At 50.3% G+C, this 25,846-nt stretch overlaps 1 protein-coding gene across 1 annotated transcript in view; it reads left to right on the top strand.

Moving 5' to 3' along the window:
• The window catches only part of CACNA1F (calcium voltage-gated channel subunit alpha1 F), a 70,512-nt gene that overhangs the window by 25,743 nt on the left and 18,923 nt on the right, over positions 1–25,846 (top strand). Inside the window, exons 15-32 of the mRNA XM_077329724.1 lie at positions 37–244; positions 1,098–1,218; positions 2,839–2,917; positions 4,317–4,371; positions 6,021–6,060; positions 7,353–7,524; positions 9,877–10,006; positions 10,301–10,360; positions 10,755–10,861; positions 11,768–11,855; positions 12,148–12,255; positions 13,682–13,734; positions 14,101–14,247; positions 15,707–15,908; positions 18,088–18,246; positions 19,447–19,557; positions 21,397–21,480; positions 23,858–23,878. Of these exons, the coding sequence (XP_077185839.1) occupies positions 37–244; positions 1,098–1,218; positions 2,839–2,917; positions 4,317–4,371; positions 6,021–6,060; positions 7,353–7,524; positions 9,877–10,006; positions 10,301–10,360; positions 10,755–10,861; positions 11,768–11,855; positions 12,148–12,255; positions 13,682–13,734; positions 14,101–14,247; positions 15,707–15,908; positions 18,088–18,246; positions 19,447–19,557; positions 21,397–21,480; positions 23,858–23,878 (1,945 nt within the window). The remainder of the gene's footprint in view (positions 1–36; positions 245–1,097; positions 1,219–2,838; positions 2,918–4,316; positions 4,372–6,020; positions 6,061–7,352; positions 7,525–9,876; positions 10,007–10,300; positions 10,361–10,754; positions 10,862–11,767; positions 11,856–12,147; positions 12,256–13,681; positions 13,735–14,100; positions 14,248–15,706; positions 15,909–18,087; positions 18,247–19,446; positions 19,558–21,396; positions 21,481–23,857; positions 23,879–25,846) is intronic.

The following is a 25,846-nucleotide window of genomic DNA, read 5'->3' as shown; positions in this document are numbered from 1 at the left end:
ACCCACCCATCCATCTGTATCCCGTTCCCCTTCCAGGCACTGGGCCTCGCTGAGCAACCTGGTGGCCTCCTTGCTGAACTCCATGAAGTCCATCGCCTCGCTGCTTCTCTTGCTCTTCCTCTTCATCATCATCTTCTCCTTGCTGGGCATGCAGCTCTTTGGGGGCAAGTTCAACTTCGACGAGACCCAGACCAAGCGCAGCACTTTCGACACGTTCCCCCAGGCCCTCCTCACCGTCTTCCAGGTACGAGCGCAAGCAAGGTGGGAGGTGACCTGGTGGCGGCTGGGGGGTCAGGAGCAGCATCCCCTCTGAGCTGGGCAAGCGAGCAGGGTCGGCCGTACTTCCGGGACCTGACAGGACTAGGCTAGCCCGGGCTGGACAGCACAAGGCATGTACATGAATCGTGGTCATCAAATTGAACTCTGGCGAACCAGGTTTGATTCTCCGCTCCTCCACAGGCAGCCAGCTGGGTGACCTTGGGCTCACCACAGCATTGAGAAAACTGTTCTGACTGAGAAGGAATCTCAGGGCTCTCTCAGCCTCACCCACCTCACAGGGGGTCTGTTGTGGGGAGAGGAAAGGGGAGGCAATTGGAAGCCACTTTGAGACTCCTTCGGGGAGAGAAAAGTGGCATATAAGAACCAACTCTTCTTCTTCTTCAGTAATATCAGGGCTCTCTCAGCCTCCCCTCCCTCACAGGGGGTCTGTTGTGGGGAGAGGAAAGGGGAGGCAATTGGAAAAGTGGCATATAAGAACCAACTCTTCTTCTTCTTCAGTAATCTCAGAGCTCTCTCAGCCTCACCCACCTCACAGGGTGTCTGTTGTGGGGAGAGGAAAGGGAAGGCGATTGTAAGCTGCTTTGTGACACCTTCAGGTAGAAAAAAGCGGCATATAAGAACCAACACTTCTTCTTCTACACGCAGGAGGATGTGTGGCTGATACACCCTGGAATTCCTTTTTTGTGTTCTCAGGGGGTGGCTTTCTTGAGACCGCATAATAAAGCCACCTTCTTTTCACTGGAATATTGCAAGCTGCTCTGCTCTAGAAGCGCTTGTGGAACAACTGTTGCTTTATTGTCCCTTTGCCCTTGCCGTAGATCCTAACAGGAGAAGACTGGAATGCGGTGATGTACGATGGCATCATGGCCTACGGCGGCCCCTATTTCCCAGGCATGCTGGTCTGCATCTACTTCATCATCCTCTTCATTTGCGGAAACTGTATCCTTTGAAGGCTGGCCCGACAGGACGGCTTGTGCTGCCGGCCAGAATCCCACAACAATATGGACAATGTTGGTCCCAAAATGTGTTTATGTTGCTGACACAGAGGTCAGGTGCTTCGTGCTATTAGGATATGTTCTGCTCTGGCTATATTTTGTACTTCTTAAAGAATGCAAATGTCCAACTTAACCCACTCTGCTGGTGCCTCTGTTTGCCTGCACTTTTGTTGGCATTAATGCAAATGTGGGATTAGCTGCCAGAGGGTGATGTGACAGCCACAGGCCCAGGCAGTTTTAAAAGGGATTAGACAGTTTCATGGAGGTTTAGTTGCAGTGCCTACTAGCCATGGTGAGTAAAGAAAACCTTCGCGCTCAGAGCCCTCTGAATCCCAGTGCAAGGAGACAACTTTAGAGGAGGTCCTCGGCCTCTCTGCCCTGTTGTTGGTTGTCCAAAGGAACTGGCTGGCCCCTGTGTGAGATAGGAGGCTGGAGTAGATGGATCCTTGGTCTGATCCAGCAGGGCTCTTCCAACATTCTTATGTTCTTAAATTCTTGGGTGTGGTCACACTGGGCAATCAGTCACAATACTTTCAGTCTATATTGTGTGGCACGCATGCACAGATATACTGTATACCACATGGGGAGGGGCCAGGGCTCAGTGGTAGAGCACCTGTAGGCATGCAGAAGGAACCCGGTTCAATCCCCAACATCTCCAGTTAAAAGGCCCAAGCTTGGCATGCAGAAGGTCCCGGTTTCAATCCCTGGCATCTCCAGTTAAAAGGACCAGGCAGGAGGGGATGGGAATGACCTTGACCTGAGACCCTGGCTCAGTGGCAGAGCCTCTGCTTGGCAGGCAGAAGGTCCCAGGTTCAATCCTCGGCATCTCCAGTTAGAAGGACCAGGCAGGAGGGGATGGGAAAGACCTTGGCCTGAGACCCTGGCTCAGTGGCAGAGCCTCTGCTTGGCAGAGAGAAGGTCCCAGGTTCAATCCCTGGCATCTCCAGTGGAAAGGACCAGGCAGGAGGGGATAGGGAAGACGTTGGCCTGAGACTCTGGCTCAGTGGCAGAGCCTCTGCTTGGCAGGCAGAAGGTCCCAGGTTCAATCCCTGGCATCTCCAGTGGAAAGGACCAGGCAGGAGGGGATAGGGAAGACGTTGGCCTGAGACTCTGGCTCAGTGGCAGAGTCTCTGCTTGGCAGGCAGAAGGTCCCAGGTTTAGTCCCCAGCATCTTCAGCAGAAGGACCAGGCAGGAGGTGATGAGAAAGACCTTGACCTAAGACAAGCAGTGGCAGAGCCTCTGCTTGGCCTGCAGAAAGTTCCAGATTCCATCTCCAGGTAAAAGTACCAGGTAATAGATGATGGAAAAGACCTGAGACCATGGAGAGCTGCTTCCAGCCTGAGCGGACAGTACTGACGCTGTTGACTGATGATCTTATTCATTATGAGACCATTTCTTGTCTTCTTGTGTTCATGTGTTCACTTCCGTTGTAGTGCTTGGAAAATTGACTCCCTGCAGATGAGGCATTTTGTGCCCCCATGATCAGTATCCCGCCTGGCTCTGTCCTGAGGAAGTGTGGTCTCTTTCCATGTACATGACTTTTCCTTGAGCTCTCGCTCCCAGATATCCTCCTCAACGTCTTCTTGGCCATTGCTGTGGACAACCTTGCAGACGGGGACAACATAAATACCTCAAAGAAGAAGTAAGAGCAGCTCCTAACCGGAGAACTGATATGGGGAATCGTGGATCGCAGGTTGGCTGGGTGGAGAAAGGGAACCAAGACCCCCAAGAAGATGTTGGGACCTTACAGAAGTTGAGCATTTGGACTCTTATGGTTGATCTGTAGCTTTTTAGAGGCAAGTGGGAGGATGGGGATCTACTGCCTGGATCTAATACTAGAGGGTTCAAGGGATCCTTTTGAGCCCCTGTCACACCGCAGTGTTCCCAGGCCGTTAATGATCCCTGACCCTAAAAAAGCCTGCCTAGCCTTAACCAGGGCCAGAACCTTCTCGGTCCTGGCCCCCACCTGGTGGAAGGAACTCCCGGAGGAGAGCAGGGCCCTGACGGAGCTAAAACAGTTCTGCAGGGCCTGTAAAAGAGAGCTCTTCCACCAGGCATTTGGTGGAGACCGAGCAACCAGCAACATCTACAGGGTCCCTGCTCCCTCCCTCCTGGAGGTCCACCTATGCGTTCTGCTCTGGACTTGTTTGCATCGTTATATTCTGTTACCTCTGTTATAGGTTAATGTTATTTATGTTGTATGAAAATCGTTATGAAAACTAAGATCTACGTACTGTTTCTACGTTTTATGTGAACTGCCCTGAGCCTCAGGGGAGGGCGGTATATGAATATAAATAAAATAATAAAAAATAAAAACACAGGTTCCAGGAATATGAGCTACCCTAAGAATTTCATCCATCCTCCCAGGGCTCAACCTTCCCTCATGTCTTTCTGTGTGCACTTAAGATTTATTTATTTATTATATTTCTATACCGCCCTCCCATGAGGCTCAGGGCGGTTTACATAAAATGTGAAGGTACACATTGAATGATGATTAAGATCGCTTTAAAAATATTTTCTTTGCCATTGCAGCCGCAGGGGTTGTTTCATGAAGGAGGAGAAGGGGGCAGAGAGATCAAGTTCATTTGTTTATCGGATCTTATTAGTCGCCACTCACCCAAGGGGTCTTGTGGCGACCTTGAAACCGTTAAGGGAAAAGCAACGGAAAGGAAAATGACAGCCCTTTCCTTCCCTTTTGTTCTCTCTCTGGGGATTCACATCCCCTGTAGCTGCTTCTAGTCCTTTGGGGGCAAATTCCGAGAGACCAAACTGCAGATAGATTCAAATGGGTCGCCGTGTTGGTCTGAAGTAGCACAATAAAATCAGAGTCCAGGAGCACCTTTGAGACCAACAAAGATATATTCAAGGCGGGAGCTTTCGAGTGCTTGCACTCGAAAGCTCCCGCCTTGAATAAATCTTTGTTGGTCTCAAAGGTGCTACTGGACTCTGATTTTATCAAACTGCGGATGTTATACTGAGGCTCATGTTTTCTTTCCTGCCTTCTGACCCTGTCTTCTCTCCCAAACGCGCCTGTGATCCAGAAAGGCCCCAACAGAGGGGGAGGAGAGTGGTGAAAAAGATGAGAAGATCGTAAAGGTGAGGATGGGATCCCTGCATGATGGTTCTGATCAGACTGCTGCCGGAGAGACAACTGACGCTTCCCAGCACCCCAAATGTACAAGTACACGTGCGTAGGTGAAGCGGCATCCAGCAGCTCTGACTCAGGGTGGCCCGATGAATGAATGGCCTTTTGTTGACAGCTTTGCTCAGGTCTTGCCAACCGAAAGCCGTGGCTTGCTATATCGTCAGTCCTTCTCACGGGGAGCCATCTTGGCGTAGTGTAGCCGTTCTCCACTTTTATACTGTAGAGAAGCCCCTGAGCTCTTTGTCACGCTCCGAGAACCCCTAGAAGGGGTGCGATCGTGCAGAATATGGTTGGGAAGCAGAGCTGTGGACATGCCTACCCAGGACTCCTCCCCTTCCCACTCCCTCCAGGCCCATCATTGGCCATTGCAGGGGGTCAACATGACCTTATATGGTCATATCACATGATAGATGTTTAAGAAATTAAAAAATACATATTAAAATCTGTTAACTCCTCAGCCTCCGTGTCCTGTTGTTGGCCCTCCTGAGGAATTGGTTGGCACTTATGTGAGATGGAAGGCTGGACTGGATGGGCCCTCCTTGGTCTGACCCAGCAGGGCTCTTCTGATGTCCTTATGAAGGCTTTGGCCTCTCTGCCCTGTGGTTGGACCTCCAGGGGAACTGGTTGGCCCCTGGGGGAGACGGGAGGCTGGACTGGAGGGATCCTCCCTGGCCTGACCCAGCAGGGCTCTTCTGAGGGTCTTCTCAGGGGAAGGCCTCGGCCTCTCTGCCCTGTGGCTGGCCCTGCAGAGGAACTGGCTGGCCCCTGGGTGAGACGGGAGGCTGGACTGGAGGGACCCTCCCTGGCCTGTCCCAGCAGGGCTGTCCTGAGGGTCTTCTCAGGGGAAGGCCTCGGCCTCTCTGCCCTGTGGCTGGCCCTGCAGAGGAACTGGCTGGCCCCTGGGTGAGACGGGAGGCTGGACTGGAGGAACCCTCCCTGGGCTGACCCAGCAGGGCTCTTCTGAGGGTCTTCTCAGGGGAAGGCTTCGGTCTCTCTGCCCTTTGGCTGGCCCTGCAGAGGAACTGGCTGGCCCCTGTGTGAGATGGGAGGCTGGACTGGAGGGACCTTCCCTGGCCTGACCCAGCAGGGCTCTTCTGAGGGTCTTCTCAGGGGAAGGCCTCGGCCTCTTTGCCCTGTGGCTGGCCCTGCAGAGGAACTGGGTGAGATGGGAGGCTGGACTGGAGGGACCCTCCTTGGTCTGACCCAGCAGGGCTCTTCTGAGGGTCTTCTCAGCGGAAGGCCTCGGCCTCTCTGCCCTGTGGCTGGCCCTGCAGAGGAATTGGCTGGCCCCTGGGTGAGACGGGAGGCTGGACTGGAGGGACCCTCCCTGGCCTGACCCAGCAGAGCATAAGGTTCTTCTGAAGGCCTCGGCCTCTCTGCCTTGTTGTTGGCCTTCCAGAGGAGTTGGTTGGCCACAGGGTGAGGCAGGATGTTGGAATAGATGGACCCTCCCTGGTCTGACCCAGCTCTTCTGAGGTTCTTACAGGTCTTTCACCTGAGTCCCCCTATGTGGTAGACAGTCTAGAAGTTGAGGAAGGGAGTCCCCTCTCTCTTTAGGAATCCCTCTATTGGTGGTTCCCAAAATCTTTTTTTTTTCCAGGTGGACTGTGATGAGGAAGAGGAGGGCGGAACAGAAGGAGGTGAGGAGAGATTTTTTTTAAAAAATCATTGTTATACTTTATTTTAATGCAGTAGTTCTTTTTTAAAGTTGCTTTCAAAAGGGCCTGCAAAAGGGAGCTCCTCCACCAGGCATTTGCTTGAGGCCGACCAGCCCCAAAACACCCACTGCCCCCCGCAGACACCCCCTCCCACGACCGAAGAATCTGACCAACCCAAAGCTGTGTCAATGTTCCTGTTCCTGTTTCAATATTGTCCTGGTTGACATGTTACGTTATGATTTTCATATTTGTTATATTTGTTGCAATGGTCTATGTAATTAGCCCATGATGTTAGATGTAAACCGCTCAGAGCCATATGGAAGGGCAGTATAAACATCTAAACAAATAAAATCAATTGGAAAATTCGTGACTGAACCTTTAAAGCAACAAGGTGGGTAGCCACGTTAGCCTGTCTGTAGCAGCAGAAAAAAGCCAGAGTCCAGGAGCAACTTAGAGATGACCACAATCTGTGACAGGGGAGGAGCTTTTGTGAGTCACTGCTCACTTCTTCAGGCAATAGAAAAGAGCAAGAATTCAGTCACACTTTAAAGACTTACGAAATTTGTGGCTGGGGAGCCACTGCTGAAGGAGCCTTTGAGATGCCATTGCTCTTTTCTACTCCTTTAAGCAACAAACACATTTCCTAGAACTTTTTTTTATAGTACTCGCTAGTACTGGGTACCAGTACTTCTGGAAGGGGGGAGGAAACTCCCCCAAGCCCTGATCCTTGCGCACTGGTCCAGTTGGCCATGCTGTCAGGGGGCTTATGGTAATTATAGTCCATGGACATCTGGAGCCCCACAATTTAGCAACCCCTGCTCTAAGGCGTCCCAGCTCTCCAGGCACCCCCCCCCACACACACACCTTTTCTTCTTGGATCTTCTTGTTCAACATCAGTAGCCAATCTGTAGGCTAGGTAGGAGGTGGATGGGGTGAGATGGATGGGGTGGGAGGGGGTTTCGGTTGGTTTTGTAATTGTAGAATGTTTTAAAACCGCCCGAAGCCCATTCACAGAGAAGGGCAGTCTATAAATCTAATAATTATAGCAATAAGCTCTGTGTGTGTGTGTGTGTGTGTGTGTGTGTGTGTGTGTGTGTGTGTGTAATTGGCTGCCCATTAACACAAGGAGCCCTGTTCAGCAGTATTCTGGAGCCACGCAGGGTCTTGCCTGCCCATTACCCGTTTTAAGACCACACCGGTTGTATTGTCCGCTCAGTAGGGGAGAAGACCCCGTGGAATTCCAAACTTAAACCCATAACCTGCCCTCCTTACAGGTGAGGAGGAAGAGGAGGAGGAGGAGGAGGAGGAAGAGGAGGAGGAGGAGGAGGACGGAGACCAGGAGAGCTTGGCAGAATCCCACCTGGACAAACCGGAGGATGCCCCCAAGGAGAAAGTATTGCCGATTCCCGATGGAAGCTCTTTCTTCTGTCTCAGCAAGACGAACCCGTGAGCACAAAGGGACTAAATAAGGGGGGAGGGGCTTTCTTGTTCTAGGATGACCCACAGCCTGGATACAAACATGCCAGGGATAGTTTTTTGTTCTGTGTCTGTTGTACAAGCTTCACTCACTGACCACTGTGGCTTACTATGAGATAATACATAAAGTCCCCCCCAGTTTTGTGATTTTGCCCAAGTGGAGATGGCTAGTTTAATTCACTTGGTGCTTGGGCAGCTGAATCAGCCTTTATTTAGGGTGTAACTACACAATATGCCAGAAGCGTGACCCAAGGAAAATGGGACCATTTCTGTTGGCAAAAGGGGGGGGGGGCTGGAAGCTCCTTTCTCCCCCCACCCCTCACAGCAGTGCCAAGCGAATTAGCATTTTTAAACACTAGTTCCCGGGCGTACGGCTGACTGTCCATCCAGTATGGCTCATGTTCGCTGTATTGTGTCATTTGGCCCTTAGGGACTCTTTACCAATCAGACGATGGCTCATTCACTTGTATGGTATCTTGTGGATAGTAAGTCACATTGAGAGCCCATATTGGCAAAAGGGTACAAGCTAGATTTCTTAACCGGGGAATATAGTTTTAAAATAGACAAGCACTTTGACTGTTTGCTGGAAATTAGAAATGAAATTCCCCTTTCTCTGTCTATTCATTAACTAATTCATTAAGGGCTGCTTCAGGAAGTCCTCAGTCATGCAGCTGCACAGGACTTAATCAAAACAGCCAAAGCTACGAAGGTTCCAGTCCCAGGAAGCCCCATAAGACCTTTGCCGCTTCATGCCAGACAGACAGGCATTTCACTTGCATTTTAAGGGGGGGGGGGGAAATACCTCCACAAAGCTGGGGAAATAGCAGGAAATGTTGGGATATAATGAATTGTGGAGCCTCTTGTGGCACAGGGTAGTAAAGCAGCCAACATGCTGTCTGAAGCTCTGACCATGAGGTCAGGAGTTCGATCCCAGCAGCCGGCTCAAGGTTGACTCAGCCTTCCATCCTTCCGAGGTCGGTAAAATGAGTACCCAGCTTGCTTGCTGGGGGGTAAACGCTAATGACTGGGGAAGGCACTGGCAAACCACCCCATATTGAGTCTGCCATGAAAACGCTGAAGGGCGTCACCCCAAGGGTCAGACGTGACTTGGTGCTTGCACAGGGGATACCTTTATCTTTACCTTTATAATGGACTGACAGAGGGAAGGTGGACTAGTGGAGTCGCATCTTGTCAGATCTCGGAACCTAAGCAGGGCCGGTACTTGGATGGGAGACCATTGATGTAGGTTCTGCAGAGGAAGGCAATGGGAAACCACTTCTGCCTCGAAACTTCCTTGCTGGGTTGCCATGATTCGGTTGTGATCTGACAGTATTTATGTCCAAAGTGGATCAACAACGGGATCAACAATGGTTTAAGCTCCTTCCACTTGGATATTTTTTACCTGCATTCAAAGCAAAGAACAGGGGAATGTCCCTCCAAAAAGAATTTGGAACTTTACACTTTAATCTGGAAGAAGAAAACAAGCCTGTTTTTTTTATTCTGGCCAGAAGAGGAATCTTAGGAGTGCCTTCAGAAGATCAACCATATGTGCAGAATAACAGTGTGCCTTGATTGGGTTGCACTTACCTGTAGCTGTTGTTCATTGAGTGGTCTTCTGTGCAGGCACACAACCCTCCCTCCTTCCCCACTGTGAGCTGCTGATGATAGATTGGCTTACCTGTTCTGGCGGCGGGAAGGAGAACTGAGGGGAGAGTGCTAACCTTTCCACATCACATGACTTTGGGCGGGAAAGTCACTCTCTGTGAGGGGGTTGAGCATTTTGGGGAGCTTCTGGAAAGTTGTTTTAAGCTTGCTGGCTGTGGCAGGCCTAAGAAGCTGCAGATCCCATGTGGGATTGCACGGTAGCCACAACAATGAAAGGACCGTTTCACAGCTGTGAAAAGTCCTGGGTGTGAACACCGTAGTGCCTGTCTTTCTGCAGAGACGCATTTTCATAGCCCAATCTGAAACTAGCCCTGGATGACCTGTAAAAACGGACTAAGAAGCGAGTGTGGAAGTGAAATCTCAGAGTGGGCGGCCAACATCGAGGGAGTGGATTGTTTTCTATCAGCTTTTGTGGCTAGTTGTATCCCCAAAGACCATGAGACGCCACACTCAGAAAACAGGCAGAGTGAGGCTCTTCCCCCGACCCACCTGTGCTCCGCCAGTAGAGTCCACCTCCTCCCTCTCCGGGATGGACCCCTTGATCAGTCGGGCACCGCTTCTTACCCACCCAGCTCTGCCCCTAGCCTCAGGAGGGGGGGTGACTTTCTCCTGAGGCCTAGAGCTCTCCCAAGCGGCTGCCTTCCTTTCCCCCTCCAGGCTTCGTGTCCAGTGCCACAGGCTGATCCACCACCACATCTTCACGAACCTCATCCTCGTCTTCATCATCCTCAGCAGCATCTCCCTGGCGGCAGAGGACCCCATCCGGGCGCACTCTTTCCGCAATAACGTAAGCCACACAACGCGGGCGTAATAAAACCAGAGTCCAGGAGCACCTTTAAGACCAACAAAGATTTATTGGTGCTCCTGGACTCTGATTTTATTGTGCTACTTCAGACCCACACGGCTACGCGTTTGAAATAATGCGGTCGTGTAACGGGAGTGAAAAAGGAGGGGAGAGGAAGAAAGAGAATCACCAACATTTCGCTCTTCCAGTTTCTGTTCTTCCTCTCTCTCACCTTTTTCTCCCTCTCTTTCTGGTGTTTTTTTAATTCTCTTTTCCCTTTTCTTGCTCTTTGCTCAGATTCTGGGCTACTTTGACTACGCTTTCACCGCTATCTTCACCGTTGAGATCCTGCTCAAGGTATGCTTAGGTCGAGAGCAGAGAGGAGATAAAAGGGGGAGAGGGGCTGGTTCCATCGATTGGGAAGATGGAGAATCTGTCCCAGAGGCCAGAGCGACAAGGCGGCCTCAGGAGCTGGTTGCTACCAAGGGCCAGTGCCCTCCTCACTCCGTTGCTGCCAAAGTTGGGGGAAAGAGGTGGGCAACTGCAGAATGAACCCCAGATAATGCTCTCTGTGTGGGTCGGGGTCGTTTCCAATTTGAAAGACGGATTGAAATTCGGCATCGAGAAGCGCCTGCTGTTGCAGCCTGTTGTGCAAACAAGGGGAACGCGCACAGTCTCATCTGCAGCTTGCATATTTCCCAAGGGGATCTTAGTGTCTCAACCCAGGGGCTTAGCAGGTCTCTGTCCCCAGATGACGGCTTATGGTGCCTTCCTACACAAGGGCTCGTTCTGCCGGAACTGGTTCAATCTCCTCGATCTGCTTGTCGTCAGCGTCTCGCTCATCTCTTTCGGCATCCAGTAAGTCTGCGAGGGGGTCTGAACGGGATCCCTGGGAGCAAAAGGGGATGGAATGGACCACCTTAGCCTCACTCGTGGGGGGAGACATTGTTGAGTTATGTTCTGGGATGTATCAAACGGAGTATCGTGTCCAGATCGCAGGAGGTGATGGTACCGCTTTACTCTGCTCTGGTTCGGCCTCCCTTGGAGTCCTGTGTTCAGTTTTGGGCACCCCAGTCGAAGAGGGATGCAGACAAACTGGAGCATCTCCAGAGGAGGGCAACAAAGAGGGTGAGGGGTTTGGAGACCAAGATGTAGGAGAAAAGATTGGGGGAGCTTGGTCTGTTTAGCCTGGAGAGGAGACGACTGAGAGGGGATCTGATCACCATCTTCAAGTATTTAAAAGGCTACCATATGGAGGATGGAGCAGAGTTGTTCTCTCTTGCCCCGGAGGGACAGACCAGAACCAATGGGATGAAATTAATGTAAAAGAAATTCCATCTAAACCTCCGGAAGAAGTTCCTGACAGTCAGAGCGGTTCCTCAGTGGAACAGGCTTCCTCGGGAGGTGGTGGGTTCTCCCTCTTTGGAGATTTTAAAGCAGAGGCTGGAGAGCCATCTGACGGAGAGACTGATTCTGTGAAGGCTCAAGGGGTGGCAGGTGACAGTGGAAGAGTGATAGGGTTTTGAGTGTCCTGCACAGTGCAGGGGGTTGGACTAAATGACCCAGGAGGTCCCTTCCAACTCTAGGTTTCTATGTGAGACGTATGTCATATAAGAAGGAATGGACTATCTTCGCCCCACTCAAGCAGGGAAAGGGCATTGCAGGGTTGTGAGACTTGCATACCAGTTGAAAAATAAGAATCATGACCTATTCTAGAGCCCAGCAGCCCTCACATTTCCTTCCCTCCCCTTCCTCCATCCCCAGCTCCAGTGCCATTTCCGTAGTGAAGATCCTGCGAGTGCTCCGGGTGCTCCGTCCCCTCCGCGCCATCAACCGGGCAAAAGGCCTCAAGGTGAGGGTCCGGGCAGCAGACCTCCCTGCATAGCCTCTGGAACTCCATCTCAGTTACTTTGCTACTGCCTGACCTCTACTGGCCTGGGAGGTTGGCCGGCTGGCCACTCCCAGGAGAACTTGTCTCCCTGTTCTCGTTAGTACTTTCCCGAGTTCTTATCTAATCTTTGCTTTTCTCTGCTACTGGGTGTAGGATATGACCTAGCCCTGCTTAGTATTTAGGACTATTAGGGGAACATCTTTGCTGCTGGCTGCCTCATGCCCTATTTCCCCTCCCCCTTCTTTCCCCGCAGCACGTGGTGCAGTGCGTGTTCGTCGCCATCCGCACCATTGGGAACATCATGATAGTTACCACCCTCTTGCAGTTCATGTTTGCGTGCATCGGAGTCCAGCTGTTCAAGGTAAGGGATGGATGTCTCTGCCTCTGGGGGGCCATGCAGATGTACGGGCAGTGGAGCTACCCGATTGCCTCCTCCCCATGGTGGCTCAGTCTTTACTGCAGGACAAAAGTGCATCCTAATGTGGCAGAGAACAAAAGTCTACGGCAGTGGTTCTCAGCCTTCCTAACGCCACGACCCCCTTTGGGTTGCCGAGGTTGCCGCTGCCACAGCAGGAAGGAAGGAAGGAAGGAAGGAAGGAAGGAAGGAAGGAAGGAAGGAAGGAAGGAAGGAAGGAAGGAAGGAAGGAAGGAAGGAAGGAAGGAAGGAAGGAAATTGGAGTGGAATAGGAAGGAAGGAAGGAAGGAAGGAAGGAAGGAAGGAAGGAAGGAAGGAAGGAAGGAAGGAAGGAAGGAAGGAAATTGGAGTGGAATAGGAAGGAAGGAAGGAAGGAAGGAAGGAAGGAAGGAAGGAAGGAAGGAAGGAAGGAAGGAAATTGGAGTGGAATAGGAAGGAAGGAAAGGAAGGAAGGAAGGAAGGAAGGAAGGAAGGAAGGAAGGAAGGAAGGAAGGAAGGAAATTGGAGTGGAATAGGAAGGAAAGGAAGGAAGGAAGGAAGGAAGGAAGGAAGGAAGGAAGGAAGGAAGGAAGGAAGGAAGGAAGGAAGGAAGGAACCGCCACAGCCACCCGAGTGCAAGGCTTGGAGGTGGACACGGGCCATATGCAGGCGGGTAGCCATCGGAGAGGCCTCACATTGTGGGTCCCCCTCTCTCCCAGGCCCTCCTCCCTACTTCCCCATGGAGGTGGCCCCCCACCCACAGTGCCTAGGCTGGGGCTTGCCTCCCCTTCCCTCCCAGCTCCCACCCACCGGTACCAGCAGCCTCAGCGACCCCTGGGAAAAGGGTCGATCAACCTCCCTAGGGGTCGCGACCCCCAGGTTGAGAACTGCTGGTCTATGGTAATGTGTTGTAATGAATATAGGTATCTCCCCAATGACTATTGTTAAGTCAGGGATCCCCAACAGGGTGCCCAAGGGTAACTTTGGGCCTGCCAACATCTTTCCTGGTGTACATCAGAAGTGACGTAGATACATCATGATGCTGGGGGGGCAGGGGGGGCGGCAACGCTCAGACTCCTGGGCAAAAGGTTTGCCCATAAACCAGAGCATCATCCCTGACATCCCCAAGGTGCCTACATCCCTTCCAGGTCACATAGGCGTGTCACATTCATTTCCGGCTTCTTCCTTCCCTGCTCTCGGTACGTTCACCCCATCACTTGCCGGCTAGTCTGATGGGCTAGAAGGGCCAAAGGATGCTGCTCAGGCAGGGCTGGTGTATGATGTGTCTCCCAAACTCATGGATGGCAAGAGCATCTCCAGAGCAGAAAACCACCCAGTCTGATCGCTGCCAGCCTCTGATCCAAGATCTCCTCTTATCTATGTTCCTTCACAGGGCAAATTCTACAGCTGCACGGATGAGGCCAAACACACACCAGAGGAGTGCAAGTAGGTATCAATCAGGCCCCTGGGGCATTGTGACAGCAGGGTTTGATTCCCTGCTCCCACACGTGCAACCAGTTGGGTGACCTTGTGCTCATCACAGTCCTGATAGAGCTGTTCTGACCGAGCAGGAATATCAGGGCTCTCTCACCCTCCCCTCCCTCTCAGAGTGTCTGTTGTGGGGAGAGGAAGGGAAGCTGCTTTGGGACTCCTTTAGGCAATGAAAAGCAGGGTATAAAACCAAATTTTCTTCTTCCTCCTGGACTCCCATCTACCTATTCTACTGTGGACCAACACAGCTACCCTTTGAAAAACAGTTTATCTTCTGTATATTCTCCCTCTCCTGCTGCATCCCCCCTTCCCCAATTCCAGGGGCACATTCATCGTGTACAAGGACGGAGATGTGACTCACCCAATGGTGCGGGAACGCCTCTGGCTGAATAGTGAATTCAATTTCGACAACGTCCCTGCAGGCATGATGGCTCTCTTCACTGTCTCAACTTTTGAGGGCTGGCCAGCGTGAGTCTGTCTGTCTGTCTATCCATCCACCCATCTATCCATCCATCCAGATTTTTATACTGCCCTTCCCTACCATTGTGGGCGGTTTACATAGAACGTTGTACATAATTCTACAGGGGCCCCTGTGTGTGTGTGTGTGTGTGTGTAGGCTTGTTGCATGTCTGTAACACCCTTTCAGAGAAACCCTTTCCTGCTTTGTACCCATCAGCTCCGTGTTCCTGGCATCCCTCATCTTGTTGATAAAGGGGGCAGCTCTTATTTTGCCACCCTCAGCATATCTTTGTGCCACCTTGGTGTGGTGGTTAAGAGCGGCAGCTTCTAATCTGACAAGCCAGGTTTGATTCCCCACTTCTCCTCCACATGAACTCCACATTGAGCTAGTTACAGTCCTGTTAGAACGGTCCTCATGGAGCAGTCTCCAGTCAGAGTTGGCTGCAGCTTTTAGAGGGCCTTCAGGAAACATAAAATCATAGAATCATAGAATCATGGAATAATAGAGTTGGAAGTGACCTCCTGGGTCATCTAGTCCAACCCCCTGCACTGTGCAGGACCCTGTTAGGGTTGTGAGTGTCCTGCATAGTGCAGGGGGTTGGACTAGATGACCCAGGAGGTCCCTTGTAATCCTATCGCTCATCCACTGTCACCTGCCACCCCCTTGAACCTTTCATGAATCAGCCTCTCCGTCAGATGGCTCTCCAGCCTCTGTTTAAAAATCTCCAAAGATGGAGAACCCACCACCTCCCGAGGAAGCCTGTTCCACTGAGAAACATGTCTGCCTTTTCCAAGTGGAGACATGGTGTCAAGTACCTCTTCCCCCTGGTTTCCATGCCTTCCTACCCAGGTGGATTTTCAGCCTGCCTTCCCTCCTGGTTCTGTTCCTCCTGCTTCCTGAGACTGCTGTTGTTATCTTTCTAGTGGAATGCCAAACGGCCTAGCTGGGCTGTTAGCCCCTGGCTGAATGTGCAACTGTGAGAACAACCACTTTGCGCCCAAACTTCATGGGAAAAGGTGTGTGTGTGTGTGGCCTGGCTCTATCTGTCTCTGGAAAAACCCAGAGGGTGTGTTCAACAATGCAGGTTCTGTCATGGCCACTTCGATACTCCTTTAAGCCTTCTATTAAGGCTCATTTACTCATCTCAAGAGGAGCCTGCTGGTAGGGTCGCCAACCTCCAGGTGGGGCCTGGAGGTCTGCTATTACAAATGACCAAGATCACCTGCCCTGGAGAAAATGATGTCTTTTGGACTATATGACAAGGTGGACTATATGACATTATGGTCTGCTGAGGTCCCTCCCCTTCCCAAACCACTCCCTCCCCTGGCTCCACCCTCTGAAATCTCCAGATGTTTCCCAGCACAGCTGGTCACCCTAGCAGCCGGCTATACACATTCCGCACCCATCGGCCTCTAGCACCTCTCGTTGCCTCTGCAAACTTTCTCTTCCCCGCCTCCTCCCGTACAGGCTGCTGTACAGAGCCATTGACGCGAACGACGAGAACAAAGGCCCCATCTACAACTACCGGGTGGAGATCTCCATCTTCTTCATCGTCTACATCATCATCATCGCCTTCTTCATGATGAACATCTTTGTGGGCTTCGTCATCATCACTTTTCGAGCCCAAGGGGAGCAAGAGTACAAGAACTGTGAGCTCGATAAGAACCAGGTACCCGTTCCCCCCCACACACACACACACACTTGGGTGACCAGCCATCTATTGGGGATGGTAAGTCACGACGGACTTACAGAAACCTACTGACTTACGGGGACCTCATAGGGTCTTCAAGCAAGAGATGTTCGTTGGTGGTTTGCCATGGCTTGCCTCCACGTCAAGACTCTGGCATTCCTTGGAGGTCTCCCATCCAAATACTAGGCAAACCATAGAATCATAGAGTTGGAAGCGACCTCCAGGGTAATCTAGTCCCACCCTCCGCAGAATTCAGGAAATTCACAACGACCTGCCCACCTACAGTGACCTCAATTCCATGCCCAGATGATGTTCCGCCCTCCCCTCCAAAAATAAGAAAATCTCTGGCCAGTCTGGCCTGAAAGAAATTCACCTCTGATCCCAAAGTGGCGATTGGGCATGCAAGAAAGAGCCACAAGAGCCAAGCACTGACACAGTCCCTTCTGCCCACCCACTCACAGTCTGCCTAAGTTCACAGAATCAGCCTCTCCGTCAGATGGCTCTCCAGCCTCTGTTTAAAAATCTCCAAAGATGGAGAACCCACCACCTCCCAAGGAAGCCTGTTCCACTGAAAAACTCCTCTAACTCTTAGGAACCTTTTCTGGATACTAAGACCCTGTTTAGCTTCTGAGGTCCGACAAAGTCGGGCTAGCCTGAACTCTCTAGGCAAAGGTTCTATTGGGGGATAGGTATGTGTTAATATAGCAGAATTGCCCAGCCATTCAGCTTTTCTGTTTTCTCAATTTCCTCACTTCTGAATTCCTGTTTCTTCAGAGGAAGTGCGGTTCTTTTCCACACATATGCCCTACCTGGTTGTTGATTCAGTATTACATGGCATTATTATACCCGTTTCTTTCCAGCTTAAAAACCTACAGTGCAAACCTGCAGGTATTTATGCTGGAAATAAGCTGGCATAATATCAAAGCAGCCACTAGAGGGAGCATAACGCATGTAGAACAGAAAACAGGACCCCAGAGAGCTCCTGAAATTACAGCGGATCTCCAGGGCCATTTCGCACGGCTTCAAAATAGCACAATGGTTGCTAATTGGAAACGCTACTAATTTGCCATAACCCACGACGTCGTAGACAATCTGCAACAATCCTGAAACCGACCCGCCAAAAGCGCTTCGTTGTGGCGCTTTCAGGGGAATCCAGAAAAGTGGATTCACCCTCCGGATAGCGATACACTCCTGCAACCAATCTGCAACACTAGCGCTAAAGACCTGTGCGTTACCATTGTTGCTGGTTCTTCAAAGTCCCTCCCCCTGGCTCTCTCCTCCAAACTTCCGGCGAAGCGATCGCCATTTTTTTTTCTCGGAGCGAGCGGGGATAAACGCACCGGCGAGCCTCTTTCTGTTTAGAGGCTTCCCTGGCTTCAGTCCTTCACCTTTAGTCACTAAGCACAAACCACTTAAAAGCCCGTTTGCTGAAATAAAGTCCCTTTATTTTTTACACATAAATTCAGCCGAAAATCGAGCCCGTGAGAAGGGGGGGGGAATTTTTTTTTATCACTCGAGGCAGCGTGCAAACGATCATACAATCAAACGACAGCTCACATTAGGCAGCTGGATGGGTCTCTCCGTAGCAACGAATCTACCTAGATTCGTTGCTATGGGTCTGTTTTTTTTTAAAAAACCTTTCTTAAAGGGAAAGCGGCTGTTTGGGAGCATGCTAACGGCTGCCCATTGGCTGCTTGACGGCCAGGGGCGGGACGAGCTTGGCAATAGCGCTTCCTTTCTAGCGATTTCTGCCGAGACCGGAAGCCTGTGGGAAACGCTAAAAAACGCAACTGATTCCACTACAAAGCCAGGTGTGCAAAACGACGAATTCCACTATTTTAAATGGCGATTTTTCATTCAGTGACCAATTTGCAACAAAGATCCCCGTGCGAAATGGCCCCCAGAATGTAGAGAACAGTTCCTCTGGAGAATATAACTACTTTTTTTGGGGGGGGGGACTCTGTGGCATCAGACCCTGCCTAGGTTCCTCCCTCCCTCCCTCCCTTCTCATTTAGTTGCTGGGCTGGATTCCCTCTCCCCTTCTCATTTTGAAAGAATTTAGAAAGGAAGCTTTCCATAACAATTTGGAAGATTTTAGCATAAGGGGCTTGTTCGTGCCCTGCCAGCTCAGTCTCTTTCCTCCTCCTCCTGCCCACAGCGCCAGTGCGTGGAATATGCCCTGAAGGCCCAGCCGTTGCGGCGCTACATCCCCAAGAACAAATACCAGTACAAGGTCTGGTACATGGTCAACTCCACGGGCTTCGAGTACATCATGTTCGTGCTTATCCTGCTCAACACTATTGCGCTAGCCGTACAGGTGAGAGAGGGCAGTCCTTGGAAGCAAGGCTGGTGTTATGGTTGCCAGACTCCAGCTGGTGGCTGGAGATTCCCTGGGATTACAACTGATTTCCAGGTAGCTAGGATCAGGGCCCCTGGAGGAAAAGGACACTTTAGAAGCCACTTCCCTAACCCCACCCTCCTCAGGCTCCACCCCCAAAACCTCTGGGCATTTCCCAAGCCCGAGCTGGGAACCTTAGTTGGTGTTTGTGCATGCAAGGGGAGGCTGGCGACGGAGGCCATTCAGGTCCAAACTGGGCACAACAGAGACTATTACAAGCCTGGCCCATTCATAGAATCATAGAATCATAGAGTTGGAAGGGGTCATAAAGGCCATGTAGTCCAACCCCCTGCTCAACACAGGAGCAGCCCTAAGCATCCTAAAGCATCCAAGGAAAGTGTGTATCCAACCTTTGCTTGAAGACTGCCAGGGAGGGGGAGCTCACCACCTCCTTAGGCAGCCTATTCCACTGCTGAACTACTCTGACTGTGAAAAACTTTTTCCTGATGTCTAGCCTATATCGTTGTACTTGTAGTTTAATTTGAACTTTGTAGTTCATGCACAGATTGTGTCTGTGTGTGTATTTTCTTCATTTCTACCCTGCCTTCTCCGCAGCGAAGACCCAAAAGCGGCTTACTCCATTCTCCTTTTCTCCGTTTCAGCCTCACAACCACTCTGTGAGAATCATAGAATCATAGAATCATAGAATCATAGAGTTGGAAGGGGCCATACAGGCCATCTAGTCCAACCCCCTGCTCAACACAGGATTAGCCCAGAGCATCCTAAAGCAGAAGATCAGGCTAAGAGAGTGACAAGCTCAAGGTCACCCTTTGAGCTGCCATGGCAGAACAAGGATACGAACCCGAATCTCCCAGACCCTAGTCTGACACTTGAACCACAAGGAGTGTCACAACAGAATCAGAGTCCAGAAGCACCTTTAAGAACAACAAAGACACCAGGCAGGTGCTACTGGACTCTGATGCTGTTGTGATACTTCAGACCAACACGGCTGCCCGCTTGAATCTCACAAGGAGTGTGTAGGTGTCATTTTCCCACACTAATATCCTTCTCCAAGTCAACACCAGCATTTGGGGCACGTTTAAATCCCGCCTTTGCTTGTGGTTCAGTGCAGTTTTACAAGAATGAATTGGCTCATATCCCCGCCTCCTTTTTTTCCAGCACCACGAACAGTCGATGCCCTTCAACTATGTCATGGACCTGCTCAACATGGTCTTCACAGGCCTCTTCACCGTTGAGATGGTGCTGAAGATCATCGCCTTCAAGCCCAAGGTTTGAGGATGGAGAGTTTTGATGAAGGGGTGATTGGGGGAGGGGGCTGCTTCCCTTCCCTGCTTCCCCCAAACAATAGAGAGCCAGTTTGGTGTCGTGGTTAGGAGTGTGGACTTCTAATCTGGCATGCCGGGTTCGATTCTGCACTCCCCCACATGCAGCCAGCTGGGTGACCTTAGGTTAGTCACAGCACTGATAAAACTGTTCTCACTGGGCAGTGATATCAGCGCTCTCTCAGCCTCACCCACCCCACAGGGTGTCTGCTGTGGGGAGAGGAAAGGGAAGGCGACTGTAAACTGCTTTGAGACTCCTTCGGGTAGAGAAAAGCGGCATATAAGAACCAACTTCTTCTTCTTCTTCTTCTTCTTCTTCTTCTTCTTCTTCTTCTTCTTCTTCTTCTTCTTCTTCTTCTTCTTCTTCTTCTTCTTCTTCTTCTATTGGGTTAAATATTATATATGCTTCCCAGCGTAGCTCAACACGCCCACTCTGGCCTGCAAGCCCTGTTCCACCTTGCCCTCCAAGGTTTTCTCATGTCCTGGAGAGGCTTTTTAAACTCACTGACACCACCTGACTCTTGTGAGGAATTGCCCTCTGGGAGAGTCAGGACTCCCAGCTTCCCTTCCACGTTCTGAGGCCTTGCCTCTGTGTCTCTCGCTGCCCAGCACCTGGTCACCATGGGGAACATTTACTGCTTTGTATGCTCCTGAAGGATGAGTCCTGCCTTCCTCCTGGCATTCCTTTTAAAATAGCATGTCCAAGACAGTGGAGGTCTATGTGGTACAGAGAACCAGTACCAGCATCAAAAGTTATAAATTTATTAAAGAGAAAATGTTCGCAAGCATACTTTTAGCACAGCACCAGATTGAGCAAGAGACTCTCTATACATGCCCTATCAGATGTCAAAATATAGGACAGACTTCTTACTTTAGGATATTAGAGATAGAGATCCATTATCTTAGAGTTTCCATTGCCTCGTAGCTTCCTCTGGCTGTCTAGGCCCGTACATGGTAACTGCCTCCTCCTCCAGACCTCAGTTAAGAGCTCTGTCTGTTCTGATGGACTCAGCATCAAAGAGCCCTTCCTCCTTTCTTTCTTCAATTTTATCACCTCTCTTTCCCCCACCCACTTGCCAGGTCAGGCCAGTCAAAGAAGCTTTTCCAGGAAGAGACTTCCTGAATTATCTCTAGTCTCCAGTTCCTCCAAATCTCTGTTCTCTGCTTGGGGAGGAGGCTAGGGAGAGTGGACCATCCTATTCTTTTTAGCTGGACCTATTAGCATTTCTTAAAAGGTAGTTGAAGTGACTCCCTCCTCCCAGCCTGTTCTCTGTCCAGAAAGAAAAACTTTTAAAACCTCCTGGCTTTACTCATGACCTCTACCCCAGAAATGCCTTTCTTCACATCTGGTTAAGGAAGAAGTGCTGTTCAAACCAATTACAAAGATGATCAGATTCCAGTGGTAAGGAGAGAAAGAAATTTTACGCACAAAAATAGAAGCATGTCTTGCATGACGTATTAATGTAGGGACACTGAACTCGTTGTGAACAGGTTAGCTTCAAAACCAGGTTAACTTTCTACAGCTCCAAGCCCAGATAAGAGAGAAGAAGAATCTATGATTCTATGAGTCCATGAAGAAGAAGAGAGGATATAAGATGAAACACAGAAGGCAAGCAAGGGCCAAGGAGGCTAAACACCTAACCAATGAGAGGCAACTGTTGAGCACGTCCTGCTGGGAGACTTCTCTGTGTGTGAAGGATGTATCTAAGGCTAGCTTTGGCTGGCCTTCCCAGGAATGCAGGCAATACCTGGCCCCAATGAGGACATTTCTGTTGGTCTCTTGCAGCACTACTTTGCCGACGCATGGAACACTTTCGATGCGCTCATCGTGGTGGGGAGCGTTGTGGATATCGCCGTCACAGAAGTCAATGTGAGTGATCCCTTGGTCTCTTCTTGGCTGTTGTTACCTAGGTTGCATTCAAATAGCTAGATTCGAGTCCTGTGGCAACTTTGTTATCAACAAGATTTTTGAGATATGAGTTTTTGAGAGTCAAAGCACCTGAAAGAGCACTGATTACCAAATGCTCATACACTGACTATCTTGCTGGCTCTAGCTGTTCTACTGTAAACCATCACAGCTGCCCTCTGATCAGACATGGAGCATTTCTGCAGTAAAGTTTTGGAAAGGGTTCAAAAATGCCGGGTTTCATTGTGTATGTCATGGATGTCCTTTCCTCAAGTGTACATTTGATTTTTCTTCATACAGGCATTGGTTCAAATAAGTAGCCGTGTTGGTCTGAAGTAGCACAATAAAATCAGAGTCCAGGAGCACCTTTAAGACCAACAAAGATTTATTCAAGGCGTGAGCTTTCGAGTGCAAGCATGCCTTGAATCAATCTTTGTTGGTCTTAAAGGTGCTACTGGACTCTGATTTTATTATACAGGCATAATCTCATGTTATGTTTGGAGATGTGAAGGGTTTTTTCGGGGGGTGGGATTTGGAAACAAAGTCACCCCCGTAAAAAAGAAAATATTTGGGGGAAGCATTGGGGGTGGTGGTGGGAAAACCTGTGAAATATTTTATGTTTTAGAATGAGTAAAATGCTTCTGGAGGCAAGTTTTTTTCACACTGAGAATGCATCGAGTGAAAAGAAATCTGAGGGTTTTTGCAGGTTTTCCCATGAAGAAATTGGGGGATGGAGTATTGGGAAAAAAAACTTATGAAATACTTTGTCTTTTTGAGAAGAAAAAATACCTTTGTCTTACAAAGCATTTCACTCATTTCATATGTACAGCATGAAAAAGTCTGTGGATTTCCTCAATTTTTCCAAAAATCTGGGAAATTTTAGAGGGTACTTTTCAAAGATCTTTTATACTGTAAACAAATACAGCAAGAACTTTGGGGAGGTTAAATATAAAGCCCGTCAACAATTAATGTGGTTGAATGTGCTTAGTAATAGCACATAGAGTTCAATATTTTGTTGTTACGTGATTTGTTTAATATCCAAATATCCTGGAAGTCCGGCCTATGTAACTTTGTGAGGGAATCTTGGTTCAAATAGCATACTTCTGTTTGCTTCCTCCAGAATTTGTTTTCTGCCTTCACCTGTTATTTTTTCCCTACATCTCAGATGGCAAAAATTAAAGATACATGTGCCATGGTAGCAGGGGGTTGAAACAGTTTGCAACTGTTATTCAAGTAGTTGATATACTGGGAATGTTTCTTATAGAAAATAGATGATATTTCTACTTTTACATTCAATACATTTGCCAAATACTTCAATTTTATATGCTAAGTAATAAGTCACGCAGTCAATGTTGTTCAATCAGTCTAAGAAGTTTAGGTTTGATAGGAAATTGTTAAATATATTTCCATTTTTCTGAATATTTCTGGGGGTTTGGGGGGAAAGTGTCCCCCTCCCCCCCTCCCAAGTCTTTGAAATGTCTGGAAATTTTACATACATTTTACATACATATATGAACATGTGATTTACATACATATATGAACATGTGATTTAAACCCCATATTTTCCTAGAAACTGGTCCTCAGTTTCATTTGTAAAGTAAATGGACATCATCTGGTGGACCCCCTGAAGTCCCTTCTGGTGGACCTCCTGATGGCCTCTGGGTTTTGGCCACTTTGTGACACAAAGTGTTGGACTGGGTGGGCCATTGGTCTGATCCAAAATGACTTCTTTTACATTCTTATGTCTGGGGCAGCGATGCTTTATATTGTTGGTGCTTGGGGGCAAGAATGGGAGGGCTTCTGGAGTTCTGGCCCTGGTGGTAGACTTCCTGAATGTCCCCTGAAAACTGTGTGATGCAGAGTGTTGGACTGGATGGGCCCTCAGCCTGATCCAATGTGGATTCTCCTACGTTCTTTATTACACACAGATGTGCAGAAATACGAGCGGAATATCTCTGCACATCCCATGTTAGCTACGGTATGTGAACAGGGTTGGCGTAACTCCAGTATACTTCCGCTACCAAGACGACTAGAAATACAGTTTGAAAGGAAGAAATTGAAATGTGGTCCCAGCTTCCATTTTCTGCTCCAAATGTTGAACATCAGTGAGGCATGAGATGAAACCAGCCTGCTTCATGTAAACATCTTTGGGGTTCCTTTCTCCATTGTCCAGCTTCACAGTTGCCTCTTCTGTTTGTCTCTGTCGATGCCTCCATTCTGTTTCCTCTCTCACTCGTCTGTTTTCTGGCACTCCACTGCTTCCCATTGGATGTCATGACGCATGGTTTCACCTTGACCATCTTCACTCATCGACACCATTCCCTTCTTCTAATTGCGCTAGAACGGAGGACATGTTGGAGAGGTATTGCTGGTGTATTTAATTCCAGAGACATTTGAGCGTGGGCTATGGGAGGCCGGCTAGCATCTTTCTCAGCCACAGGTGTGGATAGTTTTAAAATGGGTTAGACAGATTCAGGGGGGAGAGGCCTGAGTGCTGCTAGCCATGGAGACATTCGGAGGCAGTCAGCATCTGAATACTAGCCCCAGGAGGCAACATCAGAGGAACGCCTCAGACTCCACACTCTCCTGTTGGACCTCCAGAGGAACAGGTTGGCCTCTGTGTGAGATGGGATGCTGGACTAGATGGACCACTGGTCTGACCCAGCAGGGCTGTTCTGATGTCCTTGGGGTGCTGGACTAGATGGACCACTGGTCTGATCCAGCAGGGCTCTTCTTAGGGGCCACTACTGTTCACTTGCTGGCTCTCTCTCTATCCATTTCAGAGCCATGTCTGGACAGTATTGTGCTAAAGAACACCCAAATCTGATCCTGGTTTGGCCAGGAAGCAGTTGAAACCAAGCACAGATCTTCACAAACCTTGCTTTAGCGGTAACTGCCACGCCAGCCTGAGACTCTTCATTGCGCGCCTTAAGGGAAGCTGGGGCAGCCATTTTGTGGCTGGCTCCACCTCCTGTGGAAGCCATTTTGCAGAAGCCATTTTGCAGGAGCCACTGTATCAGAATTCCAAAGGTGCCCGTGGGCTTGAAAAGGCTGAGGGCATAAGAATGTGGCACGATTGCAAGGGGGCATACGTGCAAAGATGACTTGCATTTTGAAGATGGAATGCGCACCTGCTGGTGCCATCAGAAGATCATTGCTGCACCTTGAACTCTGGACCTTCCTTCCCTCCCCCTTGCTTCTGCATCAATCGCTGCCGTTCCTGTCATATTCTCCTGCCATGTGCATCTCTCCCTCGGCCTCAACTTGTGTTTTGCTGCATATGGAGTGGGGGGGTGGGAAGGAGAGGAACATAGTTGCCTAGCAACTGCCTAGCACTTCTCCTGCTAACCTAGGACCAATAAAACGCCTGTGTCAGGACCGAAATAGGCAGCTGTGCTAGGATTGCCAGGTCTCCTGTAGCTTCCAACTGAGGATGGGGTGGGGGAGGGTGTTTAAGGGTGCAAGATCCAAGTTGGAAAACTTATGGAGATTGCGGGATGGAGCCTGTGGAGGACAGGGGACTCAGTGGGGGACAGTGTGATAGAGTCGCCCTCCCAAGCAGCCCTTTTCTCCAGGGGAACTGATCTCTGCAGTCTGGAGAGGAGCTCTGATTATGGGGGATCCCCAGGCCTCACCTGGAGGCTGGCATCCCTGACCCTCAGTGGGGTCCAAGGCCACAGAGTCCCCCCTCCCAAGCAGCCCTTTCTCCAGGGGATCTGATCTCTGCAGTCTGGAGAGGAGCTGGAATTCCAGGGGATCCCCAGGGCCCACCTGGAGGCTGGCATCCCTGACCCTCAGTGGGGTCCAAGGCCACAGAGTCCCCCCTCCCAAGCAGCCCTTTCTCCAGGGGATCTGATCTCTGCAGTCTGGAGAGGAGCTGGAATTCCAGGGGATCCCCAGGCCCCACCTGGAGGCTGGCATCGCTGACCCTCAGTGGGGTCCAAGGCCACAGAGTCCCCCCTCCCAAGCAGCCCTTTCTCCAGGGGATCTGATCTCTGCAGTCTGGAGAGGAGCTGGAATTCCAGGGGATCACCAGGCCCCACCTGGAGGCTGGCACCCCTGACCCTCAGTGGGGTCCAAGGCCACAGAGTCCCCCCTCCCAAGCAGCCCTTTCTCCAGGGGATCTGATCTCTGCAGTCTGGAGAGGAGCTGGAATTCTGGGGATCCCCAGGCCCCACCTGGAGGCTGGCATCCCTGACCCTCAGTGGGGTCCAAGGCCACAGAGTCCCCCCTCCCAAGCAGCCCTTTCTCCAGGGGATCTGATCTCTGCAGTCTGGAGAGGAGCTGGAATTCCAGGGGATCCCCAGGCCCCACCTGGAGGCTGGCATCC

Source organism: Paroedura picta, chromosome 3 (assembly GCF_049243985.1).
Source record: "Paroedura picta isolate Pp20150507F chromosome 3, Ppicta_v3.0, whole genome shotgun sequence".
NCBI lineage: Eukaryota > Metazoa > Chordata > Lepidosauria > Squamata > Gekkonidae > Paroedura > Paroedura picta.
The sequence above is the reverse complement of the archived record's forward strand: the minus strand, read 5'-3'. Positions and strand labels throughout refer to the sequence as shown.